This window comes from Petromyzon marinus, chromosome 3 (assembly GCF_048934315.1).
Source record: "Petromyzon marinus isolate PM22_M1 ecotype Great Lakes invasive population chromosome 3, UKy_Petmar_22M1.pri1.0, whole genome shotgun sequence".
NCBI lineage: Eukaryota > Metazoa > Chordata > Hyperoartia > Petromyzontiformes > Petromyzontidae > Petromyzon > Petromyzon marinus.
This window is the reverse complement of record NC_133669.1, coordinates 8,455,098-8,470,534: the sequence shown is the minus strand read 5'-3', so window position 1 is coordinate 8,470,534 and position 15,437 is coordinate 8,455,098. Positions and strand designations below refer to the sequence as shown.

Sequence of the window (15,437 nt, the reverse complement as noted above, 5' to 3'; positions counted from 1 at the left end):
TCCCGACCCAGTTGTGGATATGCCTTATTTGTTGTCATTAGGACAATTAGTTCCATACACACAGGGGTCCAGCCTCACCAGGTGGTGCTCATTTTACTCACCCCAGGTACACATTGATGATGATGACGAATGGACTGTCCTGACCTTGGCCAGGGTTTGAACTCGCACTCCCTGACCGAGAGTCCCGGCTACTCTTCCAAATTGTTTTCGTCATCATCACAAAAGTTATATTTATATGAAGGCCTGTTAGAACTGTCGCTATTCTTTGCTTGATTTAATTCCTGTCCTTCCGTTATATATATACAAAAAAAAGAGTTGCACCTTTTGTTGCCGTCTATTTATAGCCGTCTATCGCAAGTTTTGTTTCCTGTGCACCGCCGAAGCGTTGAGAGGTGCGGGTAACTTGCGCTCGGAAGAGAAGTTGAGCCATGAGCAATGTTGATGCGAGGTTGCAACTGCTATTGCTGCAGAGGTCAGTGTCGGCCACCCCCCCCCCCCGCCACCCTGTGTAGATGTACAACTTCACAAGCTTCGCGCTCACGCTGAACGAGATGGAAAAGGAGATGGAGGGACTGCTGGCACCCACGGACTGCCGATTGCGCCCAGACATGAAAGCGATGGAGCAGGGTGACATAGGTACGTCGCACGAACACCTGCCGCCTCTTCTCACATCTTTACCCCCCGCCCCCCCCTTCTCCGTTAACCCTGTAATCGTGCATCTCTTTTTGTCAATCCACTGCTGGATGAGGGCCCCATGCCACGCGGGGACGTGACGCAATCGTTGACTCATTACAGAGGGTGAACGGGAACAGTAAAGGTGCAGCCGTACAATTGCTTGCTCATGCCACGGCTGACTTCATGCACCCCCACTAGAGGAACTGAAGAGTGTCCCACCAGAGAGGGTATTTGGCCTTCTTCTCCCACGTTTTCCAGATCTCTTGTTGTACCCAATTAATACTGCGAAGTGGAGAGAGGCCGCGGGGATTTGAGAAACTTGCCCATTACAGAGAGACAGAGGAACACACAGATAAGGAGACGTACACAAGGACACGACGCTAGAAGCGTCGATACCCGGTGGTCGAGGCTAACAATGGAGTGGCAGCCAAAGGGGTGAACATGCCCGAGAGTGTATCCAGAGCGACGCAAACAGCTCATGCTCAGGTGCTACGTGGATTGTCACATCGCCTGACCGTGAGAGATGGTGACTATATCGGGGGGTGGGCCATCATCCCGTAGTGGATGGCTGACGATGATGATGTCGTTTGTGCGTTCGTGCATGTTGCTCAGACCTTGCCGGCGAGGAGAAGAACAGGCTAGAGGAGAAGCAGCGAGCAGCGCGCAAGCAGCGTGCCAAGACTGAGGAGGAGTGGCACACGAGGTGAGACCCGATACCCCCCCCCACCCCTTCTCACCTTTACCACAACCTTTGCTTCACACCCCTGGGGTAATACAAAACTGCAGAGTGGCTGCTAAGAAAAACCAGGGCTGAATTTCTCACCGAATGTTTTCTGGCCCCGCTGGCAAGCCGGGAAGTAGGCCCATGTGACTAGTTGCCACAGCCATAGCCGAGAGGTGTCGTGGAAGCGAGTGTTAAGAGTGGATTCGAATTGGAGACTCGCCGATTTGAGTTGTACGCTTGGTAGCTGCTCTCCAAAGGGGGTGGGGGGGGAGGCAGACCTCGTCTACTTTGCTCTGTCACTGCACGTCGTCCTATCCTGGGGAGCGATGCATGTTTGGCCTTCCACGAAGGGGGTCACATTTGAGTTTTGTTAACATCTCGAGGTAATGTCGAATAGTATCGGTTGCGGAAGAGGATTGGTCAAACGGTATGGCTTGTGGTATTGGCCGGAAAATGAAGACGGTCGCTTGAATGTCGTTAAAAGCTAACGGAAAATGAGTATTTAGTTAAATTATTCGACGACAAAAAACACAACGCACGAGTCACAATGCTCGCATGAGCCACGTACACCCCAACTACTCCACAGCAATCGTAACTACGCGGGCCCCTCGTTCTCCTCGTCAGAAAATGGATGAATAATCTTTCTCGGCCATCGCCTCGGCGGAGTAAACGCCATCGATTCGGGTCGCCAATTTTGACACGCTTGACTCGCATCTATAAATAAATACTTTTGACCGGTCTCGCGCCGGCCGAAATCGCCCCCTCCCCTCATCGCTCCGTAAACGCGCGCGCATGCTCACTTGGTAGCGTCGTCGACCGATTAAAAAAACACACCATGGGTTGGTCCAATGAGGCCGTCACTCCTCGCGTGTATTAACCCCTCTGCTTCCAAGCTTCTCTTGAAACCTTTCGCCTCCTGTGCTTTCTAGGGTTGAGCCGACGCACTCCAGGTAAAGCCGCGCGCGTGTTCTGCCTGCGTTTTTGCTGGCACGCACATGCGTGCTTGTGCGAATGCCTCTTTAACACCGATAACATCTTTGTTTCTGTCGTTACCCCCCCCCCCACCACCACCACCACCACCACCCTGGTGCTCTCCGAAAAGGCAAAACATTCCAAACGGAAGGTGTGCAGCTTTTGGAGGCTCGGGTCCCCCGCGGCCGCTGCTGGCTTTAAACGCGGTCGTGTCGCGTGGGGGACCTGTGTGTCGTGGGTTAAAAAAAAAAAGCTATAAAAAACTGCCGTGTGTCTTGAGGGGGAGAGCCCTGGGCCTGTGCTGGCTGGGTGCCAGTCCAAATTATCGTCACTGATATTATTGTTAAAGCTTTAGCGGTTGGGGAAACATTCCTCTACAATTATATTTAATGTATTTTTCTTGAGAGAGATGCCTTTTCGTGTTCAGCTCGGTGGAACTGTCAGCAGCTGCCTTGTCAGCCTGTGACCTGAACCATGGCTCTCAAGCTCTTCAAGCTCTCGTTGGCTGGGCCCGGCCGCTCGACTCCCCTCTCCTCTCATGAACGCGGCATTTTTTATCTTGTTGACCAAAACGCAACCCTCCGCTACCCTCACTCCCCCCACCCCCCCCCCCCCCAGAAAAAAAATCACAAATAATCTGGGAACGTGCAAAGCTTCTGCCGTAACTGCAGTGTGTCGCCACGGGGGTTGTGTTGTACGCGTTGAACGTGAACGAGTTCTTTGTCTTGTGCATGCCATTTGTCGGTTGGCTGGCGAGCAACGTTACACATCCTGCTGTGGGTAGCCTGTCGGCGCTGTCGCTACCCTGACATGCCGGCGGGACGTTCGTCGTACGCGGCACTGGCGAAGCTGCGCTGCGTAGCGGGAGACCCATTCCGTGAACGCGGAAACGTGGGGCCGACTTCGGTCGCCAAAGGGTTCCAACCGCGTGACAACGTTGGAACGCGTGCATGGGAGTCCCGTCGGTTTCATTTAAACGGCTCCTCCGGGGAGACGCCTCCTCGGGCACGCGCTTATTCTGTCGGAGCGGACGAGTTGCACAGGCTCGCGTGTTTGAGGAAGCGAGAGTCGCGCTGCACGGCAGGGCGATGTGACCCGATGCCGTAGGCCAGCGGTGGGGGGGAACACAGCGACTTAATTGCACGCGCGAGGCCTACCGCTTGCGTACGGCCCGCAGACAATGTTTATCTGTTGCTGTGAGCAGCTGGGCTGCACTAATCCGGTGGCGTACTCGAGGGTGGTATTAGTGAGAGGAGGAGCAGACGCAGGTCTCGCGTCGGTGCGGTAAATGTGTTATCGCGAATTATTTTTTTAGCATTGTTATCGGACACCGATGAGCCGTGCACGTGTCGGCGTGTGGCCCGCCACACGTATTTGAAAGTGCTATTTTGCTCTCGGTAAGGGAATCATTTCCCACCGCTGTCGTCAGTGGCACATGAAGCGCCTGCGCGTGAACTGCCTGCAGAATATATGTAGGGCGCGTGGCCCGGAGAGGCGCAAGCTAATTGTACCGTCACCGTGGTGGTTGTGGTGGTGGTGCCGCCGCTATTAGCGATTTGTTCTTATGAACTGTCAGCTGGAGGTGATTTAGCAAATGCACCGTGGCAAGACCCCGGGTCAAGTCGGAGGTTGTTGCTGCTCAACCGAGTGTGTGATCCCGCTCATCTTTCCGTGGCGGCCATAAGCCAGCAGTGGAAATTCCACATTTCTATGGCAGGGTCCAGTCTTGGAACAAGATGACCGCTGTTGACATCCCATGAAGTGGAGTGGGGTACCATTTTATTTAATTTATCCCCGAAGGGACGATAGGTTGGCTTGACCCCAAATTTGGATTTGAACTCGCAACATTGCAGATGTGAGTTGTGGACGAACCACTGTGCTAGTCTGCCCGAAACAATAACGGAAACTAACCAAGCGCACGACAGCTGTTTGGCTGCTGCCACTGCATATGCAGAACTGTGCTACGTTTTGAAGCCACCCAATTTTCTTGGGAGCTAAATTAACGGAGCTAAATGAACAATGCTATGAAACTTGTGTGCGACAATATTTACCCACGAAAAAAGAATCTGCCTTTGTCAGCTTGGGAAAGCTTTGCATAAACGAGGCAGCCACCACCACCACCACCACCATCATCAGCCGCTCTTTAATTCCGACCACAGCCCAATCCATGAACCCCACCGCCGCCGTGTGTGTGTGTGATGCGCGGAGCAAAGACGCTCTCTCCAACGTCTTTGCTCGATCAGACGAACAGGGGAGGGCAAGTGAAGCTTTGCACGTCTACTAATCCGGCTCTATTTGTCGATGCCCAGGTTGCAGTGTGTGTGTTGTTTTTGTCATCGTCGTCATTAGTCGATTGGTGTTGACTGTAGAGCGTGGTGTGAGTTGGTGTGTGAGTGTTGGTTAGTTGTGCCCTGTAGTAGTGTAGTTCCTGTCCAGCACGGCCTGTGTCACCACGTTGAGCTGCGTCCGTCGCAAAACGTGCTTTTAAGGGTCTGATTCATGTACGGACAAATGTCCTACTTTTACTTCTTTTCCACCGTACAAACCAGGCCACGCCGGGGCCGTGCCAACCCATCCTGGTAAGCGCCAGGTCGGTTTTTCCACTGCAGAACCTGAGCCGTGCCACTGTGACGTCACACGCAAATGAACGTGTGACTTTGGCATCAAACCTCCCCAAGTGTGCTTACTGATGGAACGCACATGTCAACAAAAGTATTAACGCCACCCTTGGCCCTGCTTGGCCAATTCAGATATTGTGTGTAACACACGTGTTACAGTTTGGTTCTGATTCGGCTCGGCAAAGAGCCATTGGAAAAACACCTGTACCCACGAGGCCGCCACCCCCTTGCTCCACGCGCGCTGGCAACAGCAACTCGGATGTGGTCGGTGGAAAAGGGGGCTCCCTTGACGTCTCCGTTACACCGAGCGTGAGACAAACCTCCGACAACGTTTCAGCCGTTTCACCCGGACGTGAACCTGGCTCAAAGCGTTGTGTCTCTCGCGGTCGAACAGGCGTGGAGGGCACGGCTCGGGTTGCCACCTCCTTGAGGCACAAAAGAATCGGGACTTGTAGGAAAATTACCAGGCCTACGTGTAAACGCCCTCGAGTGTGTATGTATATTGAACTTCTTTCGCGCACCGTACTTAGCCAACCGTGCTAACCAAGAGGTGCGGGGGAAGGACAACAAACTAAACAAACAAAACCATGCTAATACACACCTCTGATTAGCGTGGTTGGGTACGTACGGTGCGAAAGAAGTTCGAGATACTTAGAAAATAAAAGTGGTTGTAGTATAACGCAACTGACAGAAACCTGGGACTAGTATCCTGGGAAGACTTAGATTTCCCAGGTTTGGCTACCCCAAAAGGAGGTCGAGTCTGGGAAAGCCAGGACAGGTGGCAACTCTAGGCGGTGCGCATCTCCAATTGGCGGCCGTGAGCAGTCGGTACATTCCTCACCGTGTGAAGCCTTAACGACCCTGGACGTGCTCCTTATGGTGCTGTTGCTCTTGGCTGTGGGCCTAAGTCGCTCGACCGTATTCTAAAAATCTAGAGAATTTATTTGATTTTGTTGTTATGTTGAACTGCGGATTGCGATGCAGACCGCGCGCGACTGCCGGCATTGTTTTCCTCCTGGCCGCCTCTCACCGGTGCGTGCCTGCGTGTTTGTGTTTGTTTGCGTGTGTGTTTGTGTGAATCTGTGCGCCTGTGTGCGCGCCTGTGTGCGCGTGTGTGTGTTCACCGTGCCGCCTCCCAGGTGGTTCCGGCAGGACTTGAACCCCCACACGTCCACCGCGGACTGGATCTACGCAGGAAATTACTTCGACCGCCGGTATGAAAACTGCCCCAACATCTTCTAAGGGAGCCTACGGGGGGGGCACCGCCGCCGCCGCCACCGCCGCCGCCGCCGCCGCCACCACCAACTCTACCCACCACCTTCAGCTCCGCTTGCTTTCCCGGCTCGCCCTCTCTACCCCCCTCGCTGGACCTTGCAGCCGGAGAAGGGGGCGGGCGGCGGCGGCAGCAGCAGCAGCCTCTTGGACTGACGTCGCGCGCGCAGAAGAACCCATCTCTAACTTTGCACGGCCGGTGATGACGACGACGGCCCGTCTTGCCGCCCGAACTGTGGGGCAACCGGCTCCACCGTCAAAAAGGACGAGCACCATCCTCCCACGCCACCACCTCTCCCACCGCCACCATCGCCGCCGCGTGCAGCCCAACCTCCGCGTAACTTATTGTCGGTGCGACGTGCGCGGGAGGGGCACAGCCGGGCGACGGTCACTCCCCACGCTGTTCAAAGTACCCAACGCTAACGGGACACTGTCGGGATTTTAGCAGGTGACTATCATGTCGGTATCTTCGTATGCTGTTGGTTTATTGTTTTTATTTACCCACCACGCCAGATCGCACGGTTTTTTTGTTGTTGTTGTTCCTTTAAACTTATCGGTCTTGTTCAGTTCCTGCTACCGTTTCTCGACTCGTAGCTACCGACCCCCCCCCCCCCCCCCCCCCCGGTCCCACCCCCGCCTCTTCAAGTGTCCCAATGTGTTTTAAAACGTTGTGTCCGTCTGTGCCGTAAGAATGTCTTCACGCAGGGGTGTCGTAGCTGTTATTTTAAACAGGTAGCTACAACCTTGCCCTCTATAATCACCCACCGCCCAGGTGTTCCCTAATAAATGAAATATTTAAAGGTGAGTATTGCAGATGTAAAGCGAAACAGAACATTAAATGTGAACGTAACGTATCAGTTAAACTGCCAGAACATTTGAATTGAATTGACCCAAAACAATTTAGATAAAGGCTTTGCACTTCGACAAAGAACCGAATTTTTCCTTCATAAACCATTGGTGCCATTTCGCTGAAAAAAAATTTCCGTCAGTTTAACGACCATGTGCTCTTAGCCCACGACTTGGTGTACCCCCACCAACAATGTAAACGTGTCTTTTCAAATTTCAGCCCATATCAACGTAACCTGTAACGCGCAGCTCGACGGGTAATGAGAATTGTCGGCCGATTTTTCTATTTTACCCGCAAAGCCCGCTCAACGATGAAATGCTTTGCATGCCCTGAATACCGCGCAGAAAAACGCCTGCGCCGGACTCGCCACAGGAGAAACCCCCCCGTCCCCATCCCCGTACCCAGCCGCTGCAGTGATGCAGAGCCGTGAGCGATTAACTCGAGACCAGGGCTGCCCAAACTTCCTGACCCTATGAGCCACATACCAACATCCTCACATGGCCTAACACACAAACACGGTGCTCACGCCGATCGGCTTTGGAGTTTTAAATTTAGAAGTCTGGGCCCGGGAGTGCTCACGACTGGCTCTGCTGCCAGGAGCGAGTGTCCCAGGGCCTCTCCCGCTTATCCGGGTTTCCCCCCCCCCCCCCCCCCCCCCCGTTTCAAATAAAGTTACGTTGAAAAGTAAAAAATAATTAGCTGACGTCTCTGTGGAGCAACGCTTGAATTGCCTGGGAGCGAGAGCTGCGTGCGGATCGCGAGCCGTGGGTTGTGGGCCCACTCCTCGTGTCTCGTCGGAGTGGTTTTATTCGTGACTCATCGCCCTGTAGGCTCTCGCCTCAACCTCCCCTCCCCTCTTTCCCTCTGAACCCAACCACCTTTGCGGTCATCCATCCTGGACCCTACAACAACAACCACACTGTCACTAAGGGGGGGGGGGGGTGTTCGCACGCCTTTCCACCACGGACACGCACGTGCGCGCGCGAGTTTGCGTATCTTCCGTGCGCGCGAGCGTGCTGATTGGCGGCGTCGTGATCTGCGCGCTCGGCTACGATCCTGGCCGCTTGGGTTTAACTCCCTCTGGGCCGACTCTTGTTTTAACGGAGTCTACCTGCGGCTGTTTGTGAACATCGTCGCGACGCAGACGGCCCGGACACGGTGCTGCCCACGCCATCCCCCCCCTCGTGCGCCATGCTGGCCCTGTGCGGCGATCGCTATCGGCACCTTGCCCCCCCCCCCTCCCCCCCCCGCTCGCCGGCCTGTAAAGGCTACACGGGGATTTTGGCGATGGGGGGTGAGGGCGCTATCTTTGTGCGAGACTACTAGCGTGTGCGTGTTGTACTCATTTTTAACGTGACGTGTGCGGTGGGGGGGGGGCAGCGCCTACCAAAGTCGGGGGTGAGAGAGGGGGGGGACCTTGTTCTCTTGTGAGCCCCCCCCCCCCCAACCTCTCCCACCGTCCTCTCCTCGGGCCGCTGAGATCTGTGCCGCGTGCGTCTCTGGTGGGAGCTGGAACCGCCGAACAATCCGTAACTTATTTGTAAAGTTTATTCTGTGCCGATGCAATTGGTGAAAACAAAATAATAATAATAACCGATGTCGACGACTTGAGACGAATGTTGCGTTGCTGGGAGCTGCAGGACGAATTATGGACATGTAAGCAATATGGTGTAATGTATATTTTTTTAATATATAGCTTCTCTATCCGTGTTTAATTTTGGAGAGTTATACCGGTGTTGTGTATTTTTGTTATAGCCTACTTGGACGTCTGTTGTTGGGTTGGAGTGGCGCTTGAAATTTTATCTTTTTTTATTTTAATATTTCTTGATTTTCCCTCTTCACCTCTTGGCAGATTTCCACATTTTCCCTGCCCCCCTCCCCCCCCCTGCACTCTTCTGACCCTCAGAACATTAGGATGCAAACCGTGCTGCATGGCGGGCGAGACTAGGGGGGTAGGGCTGCCCAACAAGTGGCTGAGCAGGTTATAGAAATGCAGGGTGATCCATTTAAAGATACCTCACCGATTTCTCCCGATGCTCCTAATCTCTTCTCAACAGGTGATTGAATGTTGCGAAACGATGTTGTCGAGGTCGGTGGAAGACGTGTTAGAGGCTTTGAAATTGAACGTTTAATTTGCGACGATTTCTCCCTCTTGTTTTCAATGGGGTACCTGTAAATGGATCGCCCCTGTGCACGACCGTTACACGACTTTTGGAGGAATCGGGTCGCATGACTTGCGAAAGACTCTCGCAAGCTCGTCTCTGTATCCTGGCTGTTGCTGCAAATGCAGCCCGAATTTAAAACCTCGGGTGTCTGTGCAGAGAGACGGCTTGCTTGGGCGATTTGGGTGTCTGATGAAATCTGAGCGCGCATACTCGGCTGACGGTATTGCATGAGGCGAGGTTGGTTGGTTTGCCCCCCCCCCTCATGTTTCTGGAGAGGGTTGTGGAACTTTGCAAAGTGGCATTGGGCCGAAGGATTGCGCGAATTTAAGAACAGAGAGCGCCCTCTGGTGGCATATTCAGGGCATTGGACTTCCCCCACCCCACCCACCCCTCGTCGAGAGAGCATTATAATTCCAGCACTTCAATACGTGTTCGTGAGAGCCATTGGCTGCAATCTTTATCAAGAGATTTTGGTTTATGTAAAATGTTTCATATTGCACAATAAAGGTGATGCTGTGGCATAAAATGTATTAATCGTATTGCCTGTTTCGCGTTTGCTTCATTTTCCCATTTGTAAGTTTAGCATCGTAATATTATTCCATGTCAATACGGAGGTCTTATGTAACTGGATGGGACCCACATTAATGCTAAAAAGTTCAACACTGGACCGCTTGACTTGTAGACTTTTGCACACTTCCCAAATAATTGCATATTGCCCATACACTTAGTTCCCATAGACTTACATTTGGCCCAAAGACGTCCCAATAGCCGGTCGGCCAATGTCGTACTCGGAGATGGAGACTTTACATTAGATCCATAGACTTACATAGAGCCTACAGTCTAACCATAGATCCCTTAAGATGATACTGATCTCATAGACTTACAAACTCAATTTTGACTCCAAAAAGCAATCGCTATTCCTCACTGGCAGACGAATTCCTATTTGGCAGACCAGGTGCTGAGTCAAGCTGAGCCCACAGGGACGGATGCCCCAGCATATCGGGCTCCAAATAAAATCATTAAAGTCTTATTACATATGGCCCAAGACGTAAAGCGTGTCTAGTCTTCCACACGACCCAGACTTATGCTAGACCCGTTAACTTGCATTCGACCCATTGACCTCCATAATGAGACTGACACGCAACTCATAGGCTAACGTAGGTAACACGATCCTTACAGCCTGCTGTTTGGGCCACGAGATGTTAACCAGCTCGCCCGGTATACACGTTGGTCGTGGGTTCGATTCTGATGCCTGTATACTTGGAGTTATATATTTGAGTTGTATATGTCGTGTCTCTCCCCGTGTGCGCGTGGTTTTTTCCTCCGGTTTTTCCCTGCACATCTAGAAACTTGCGTTTCTAAATGCTATACATTTTTACACGATAAGCCACTTCGTTCAGCGATCGTTTGTGGCCAGGTCATTTCTGAAAAAGAGCCATACAGTTTAGTTTACGTGCCCGTAACCCCAAACGCTATTATGAACCAAAAACGACCAAGGCGTGGGGCTTCATCGTTTATTCTCACTGCCATCGGGTAACAAGGGTTCAGTCTCACGGAACACAAACAGGACTCGACTGTTAAAAGGCCAGAGGTAGATTACCAAACTTCACAACAGTGATTGTCACCCACGTGTTTGCGTAATTACACAGCCAGCCCAGTTTTGCGGTTGCACCGAAAGCCCCGTGGTTGAGCGCACCGCGACAGAATGTTTTAACGCGTCGATACACATGGGGGGGGGGGCAACTTGTATGCAACAAGCACCGTGGGGACCTCCGGAGGGGGGGGGGGGGGCTTCATTGAACTCCTCATGGATGCCAAGTCACGGTTGCGTAAATATTTTTCGGAGCTCGGCGCCAGACAGCTCCAGGTGGACATAAAGCCCTGCTTGGATTCACCACCACCACCACCACCACCGTCGTCGCAGATGACACTTCAACGCAGACCCATGGAGAGAATAACGATGGCGTATTGCTAGCCGTGTTCAAATTGCCTCTGTTGTGTACAGCTCTTTCCGACAGAGATGTCCGACGTTTCGCAGGGTGTTCTCCACTTGTGGATATGGGGGGGGGGGAGTTCATGAATTAAGCCCCCCCCCCCATCTCCACTTGTGGATATGGGGGGGGGGGAGTTCATGAATTAAGCCCCCCCCCCCACCCCGTTCACCAGCAAGCGGATCTTCAATCCGGCACGACCGCCCTAAAAAAAAACCCCCACGAATCTTGAGTATATTTTATTGTATTCATTTCTGACCGTGGAACGACGGAAATCATCTCGCCATGTGAAGCCGACCGAACGCGGTGCGCGTCCTCGGGATTGTAGGCGGTGCATCGGTTCAATCACGATATATACACACGCGTCAACATCGTGTGCGTGAGAACCGATCACAACATTCAGTTCCTATACTGTTACTGTATTATTACACAATATTGGCGATGCTCCCGCCCTTCGTTTAATCTACTGACGGATTTAGGCCTACGCACGCCGCACGGGTGAGTCATGCGGGTTACTTGCTCGGACTTGACCGCGCTGCTCAGTGCAGGTTGGTGAAGGATGCGAGGACCATAGAAGTGCAGTACAATAACCGACGTTGTTGCACTGCGGCCCATCACACCCGTCAATTGTGTTGTTGCCCACGCTGGTCACCCATCCAAGCGAGCCACTTCTCAGCCCTGCCTGTGGCCTTTTGAGATCGGGGACGTTCGGGGTGAAATTTTTGAGTTGTCGTCGTAGGCTGAGCCCAGGTATACAAATCGGCATCGCTTAAAATTGTCTCGCCTCACTCTGGCTGTTGTTGTTGTTGTGTGACGCCGGGCACTTCTCGGGAGTCGATGGCTTTATGCGGACGCATGTCGCTTACAAAAACACATTCCTGCGGAGGGAGCTGGTAGGAACGTTGGGTTGCTCGGTCAATGGCCAGGGTCAATGGCGGCGTGCTGTATTCCGCAAATATGCCCGACTGTGAGGGCGGGCACAAGCTGGCGTGAGTAGGTTAAACGTTGAGTTTTATAAGGGCACCACGGGGTGACCAGCCCCTCCCCACCCAGCCCCTCCCCACCCTCCCCTCTCCACTCAGCCCCACCCCTCCCATTTTATCCGTGTGTCCGGATACACGTGGACAGACATCCACAGACATACACAATTAATCCCCTGCCTCCTGTGATAATCCCGGTTGGGCTTCCAGTCCACTACGTTTCCTACCAGTAATGCCCACTAGGAGCGCATTTGTTATATATTCGGGTGTCCGGATACACGTGGACAGACATCCACAGACATACACAATTAATCACCTGCCTCCTGTGAATTAATCCCGGTTGGGCTTCCAGTCCACTACGTTTCCTACCAGTATAAATCAATAGAAGCCCACGACACACGCTGGCCAGGAGGGGGTGTCTCTCCAGGTGCCCTGAATACCACGACTGACAGGCGAAGACTTTGAAAGGGAAACCTGGCAAAGCCCTGGGAAGGGAGGAGGTTCGGTGCCACAGGCTGGAGGCTATTCTGTCGTGCTGTGTTCACTCATTTTCAGGGGGGAGGGAAATTTTCGCCTATAAGACAACATCAGTGTGAGGGGCCGCCACACGTTTGAAACCAGTGGGGGTTTGACAGCAGCACGAAGATGATGATGACGGGGCTGTTGTTTTCACATTTCTTGTGTACTGTCGGGGGTCGCACGAAAGACCGCCAGTGACCCGCGGGCCTTGCAATAGCGAACACCTCTCTACTATATTTGGTACTGGGTGAGCGAGTCGGTTAGGGTAATGCTCGCGTTACTATTTGGTTGGTCCAGTACGCTCGTGGCAGGTTAGAATTATGGCCAGGGAGAGAGAAGGTTGGTACCTACTCAAGGATGCTTGCTTAGGGCTAGGGTCGTTTTTCGCAATCGACCCGCTGGTATTCACAGCGACACCCACGGAGGTGTGAAGGTTGTGATGATTGGAGTCTCTCACACACAGCGGGGGATGGGAAAACGTGGGATTTGGGAGTTTAAACCGGCTCCAAGACACGGCCACGGAAAGACAACGCTGGGGTCGGCTCTTCAAAGATTGTAACGACGACACGAAAGGATCGAATGGGATACCACGACTGATGCCACAGCGCCCGGGGTAATCAATAAATACGGCACGGCACGTCTCACGCGATGATGATGAGGAGGAAGAGGGCACCAGAACACACCGCGCAATTACTACGAACGCACCGCGCAATTACTACGAACGCACCGCTGTGCCACCACAGCTAACAACGCTGAACCGCGCCGAACATCCAAACCCCCACCGCTTGCCAATCCCGACTGCTGGTGAGAGATGAGCCTACAGCGTCAAACCAACCGAACCGGCCCAAAAGTTGTTTTTTTGCTTTTGCTCAAACCCAGTGTTGCTTAAATCTTGACTTAAAGCTTTCGTGACTGCAGGAATTCATATTCTTTTGGTCTTTCGGTAAAGTCACGTAGATAGGTTCAAAGAAAATAACAAAAACTATGACATTTGGATCACAAGCGAACGTCATCGTCGTTTCGATCACGAGCGATCGCCATCGCTCGTGATCGAAACGTCGTAGTTTATTTTTTTGAACCTATCTCCGTGACTTTACCGAAAGACCCAAAGAATATCAGTGCTGCTCGTTGCTTGTTGGATAATGGTCTGGAAAGCAGTTGTTGCGGGCTGACGGGACCTCCGGGGATATGTTTCGTCTTTATTTGCTGTACACACACGTGTGGGGGGGGGGTGCTGGGAGTTCTTGCAGGTTTGAACGACGGCATACGGCTGGCATCGCCTAGCAGGTTTCAAGTTTGTTTTAAAAATGACTATTACGGTCCTTCTGCACCTCCCCCCGCCCCGCCCACCAACTTAAACGAGGACAGCCTACGGGCTGGATACGTGGCCACCGCTTCAAAACCAGGCCCCGCCTCGGTCCATCACGGGGGGTAGTTGGTGGTGCATCGTTGGCAGCGCAACCCTCATTTACATCCCGCCAGCAGAATTCGGCACTTGCACTTTACAACCGGGGGATTGATTTCAGCCCCGAAAGCTGTCCGGGGGGAGGGGGGCTGAGCTCCGGAAAATATCGCGCCTCCAACCAACCCCACCAACGCGCACCCCCTTTTCCGGAGGGGAGAGTCCCCGGGAGTTACCTCCAGATCATTCCAAGACGGAATTAAATCCTGGTGACGATTAACACCTTCGGGCAAACGACAAGACAGCAATACAGTGATAATACAACAATGTCCTTCGGCCACAGCAGTCTCACCATGTCGCAGGAATTGTTCCGAGTGGAGTTGTCCAACAAGTGGGATATTTTACAAATGAAACTATTTGTTGCGTGTGAGGACGAAAGTGCCTGGAGAAGAGCAGGCGAGAAGGATAACACTCAAACGTTTGCTTACACGAGACAGACCAGCAGCCTATTTGCTGAACTGTCAAATACTGGACACATCACACACACAGCCCCGCGGGGTTTTTTTGTCACACAAAAAAAATATGGGGTGAGATCTGCGTGATCCACCAACCCCACCTCTGAAGCATTGGATTGCCATCACGCATGTGTAGCCAAAACCACTCTGAAATAACGATAACAATTCCAGTTAATTGCCCAGGAGAGCCAGACGGAGTCTCAAGACTCTTCTTTTCAAGAGGGTGCTGCTACATTTAGACGCCGTCAATTATAAATCCCCACATATAAGCCACTTCGATGGGCTAACCATGTGTGGCCAAACCGCCTCTGAAACAGAGAACTCATAGCTCAATGGGCTCCAACTGGTAAAATAAAAAAAATAGTTTAGTCTTAGTTTAGATGTCTGGACATGAAATTCCATCAATGAGTTTGGCTTCATGTGGGCAGAAAACGGAGAATCCGGAAAAAAACCCACCACGCCTGCGAAGAGGTAGCAACTCAGCACTGTCATCTCCTGACAACACCTGGTACGCTCTGGTGGTGGTCACCACCGATCCATGTATTAAAACCAGGCTCCATCCCCGCACCTGCTTCGCTTTCGGGATTCTCTGAGGCCAGGTGCATTTAGACAGAGTTGGTCACAACACTTCGCAATTGATGGATTCACTCGTGGGTGTGGTGGCATTGCCATTGCCAAGGCAGAGGGATGGCGTTGTGGTTAGACTTTGGGTCTCGTGCTGCCGCTTGGCTGTAGAATTACTGTTCAGTATTCATCA

At 52.6% G+C, this 15,437-nt stretch overlaps 1 protein-coding gene across 5 annotated transcripts in view; it reads left to right on the top strand.

Moving 5' to 3' along the window:
* The window catches only part of LOC116958432 (oxysterol-binding protein-related protein 2-like), an 88,001-nt gene extending 78,198 nt beyond the window's left edge, over positions 1–9,803 (top strand). For 3 of the 5 annotated variants that reach the window (XM_032981060.2, XM_032981031.2, XM_032981076.2), the window contains 4 exons: positions 513–636; positions 1,288–1,378; positions 2,502–2,522; positions 6,129–9,803. In XM_032981060.2, the coding sequence (XP_032836951.1) occupies positions 513–636; positions 1,288–1,378; positions 2,502–2,522; positions 6,129–6,231 (339 nt within the window). In that variant the 3' untranslated portion in view covers positions 6,232–9,803. Of the gene's footprint in view, positions 1–512; positions 637–1,287; positions 1,379–2,328; positions 2,350–2,501; positions 2,523–6,128 lie in introns of all 5 variants that reach the window. The other 2 variants (XM_076073677.1, XM_076073681.1) reach the window with 2 other exon arrangements.
* The last annotated feature ends 5,634 nt before the right edge of the window (positions 9,804–15,437 follow it).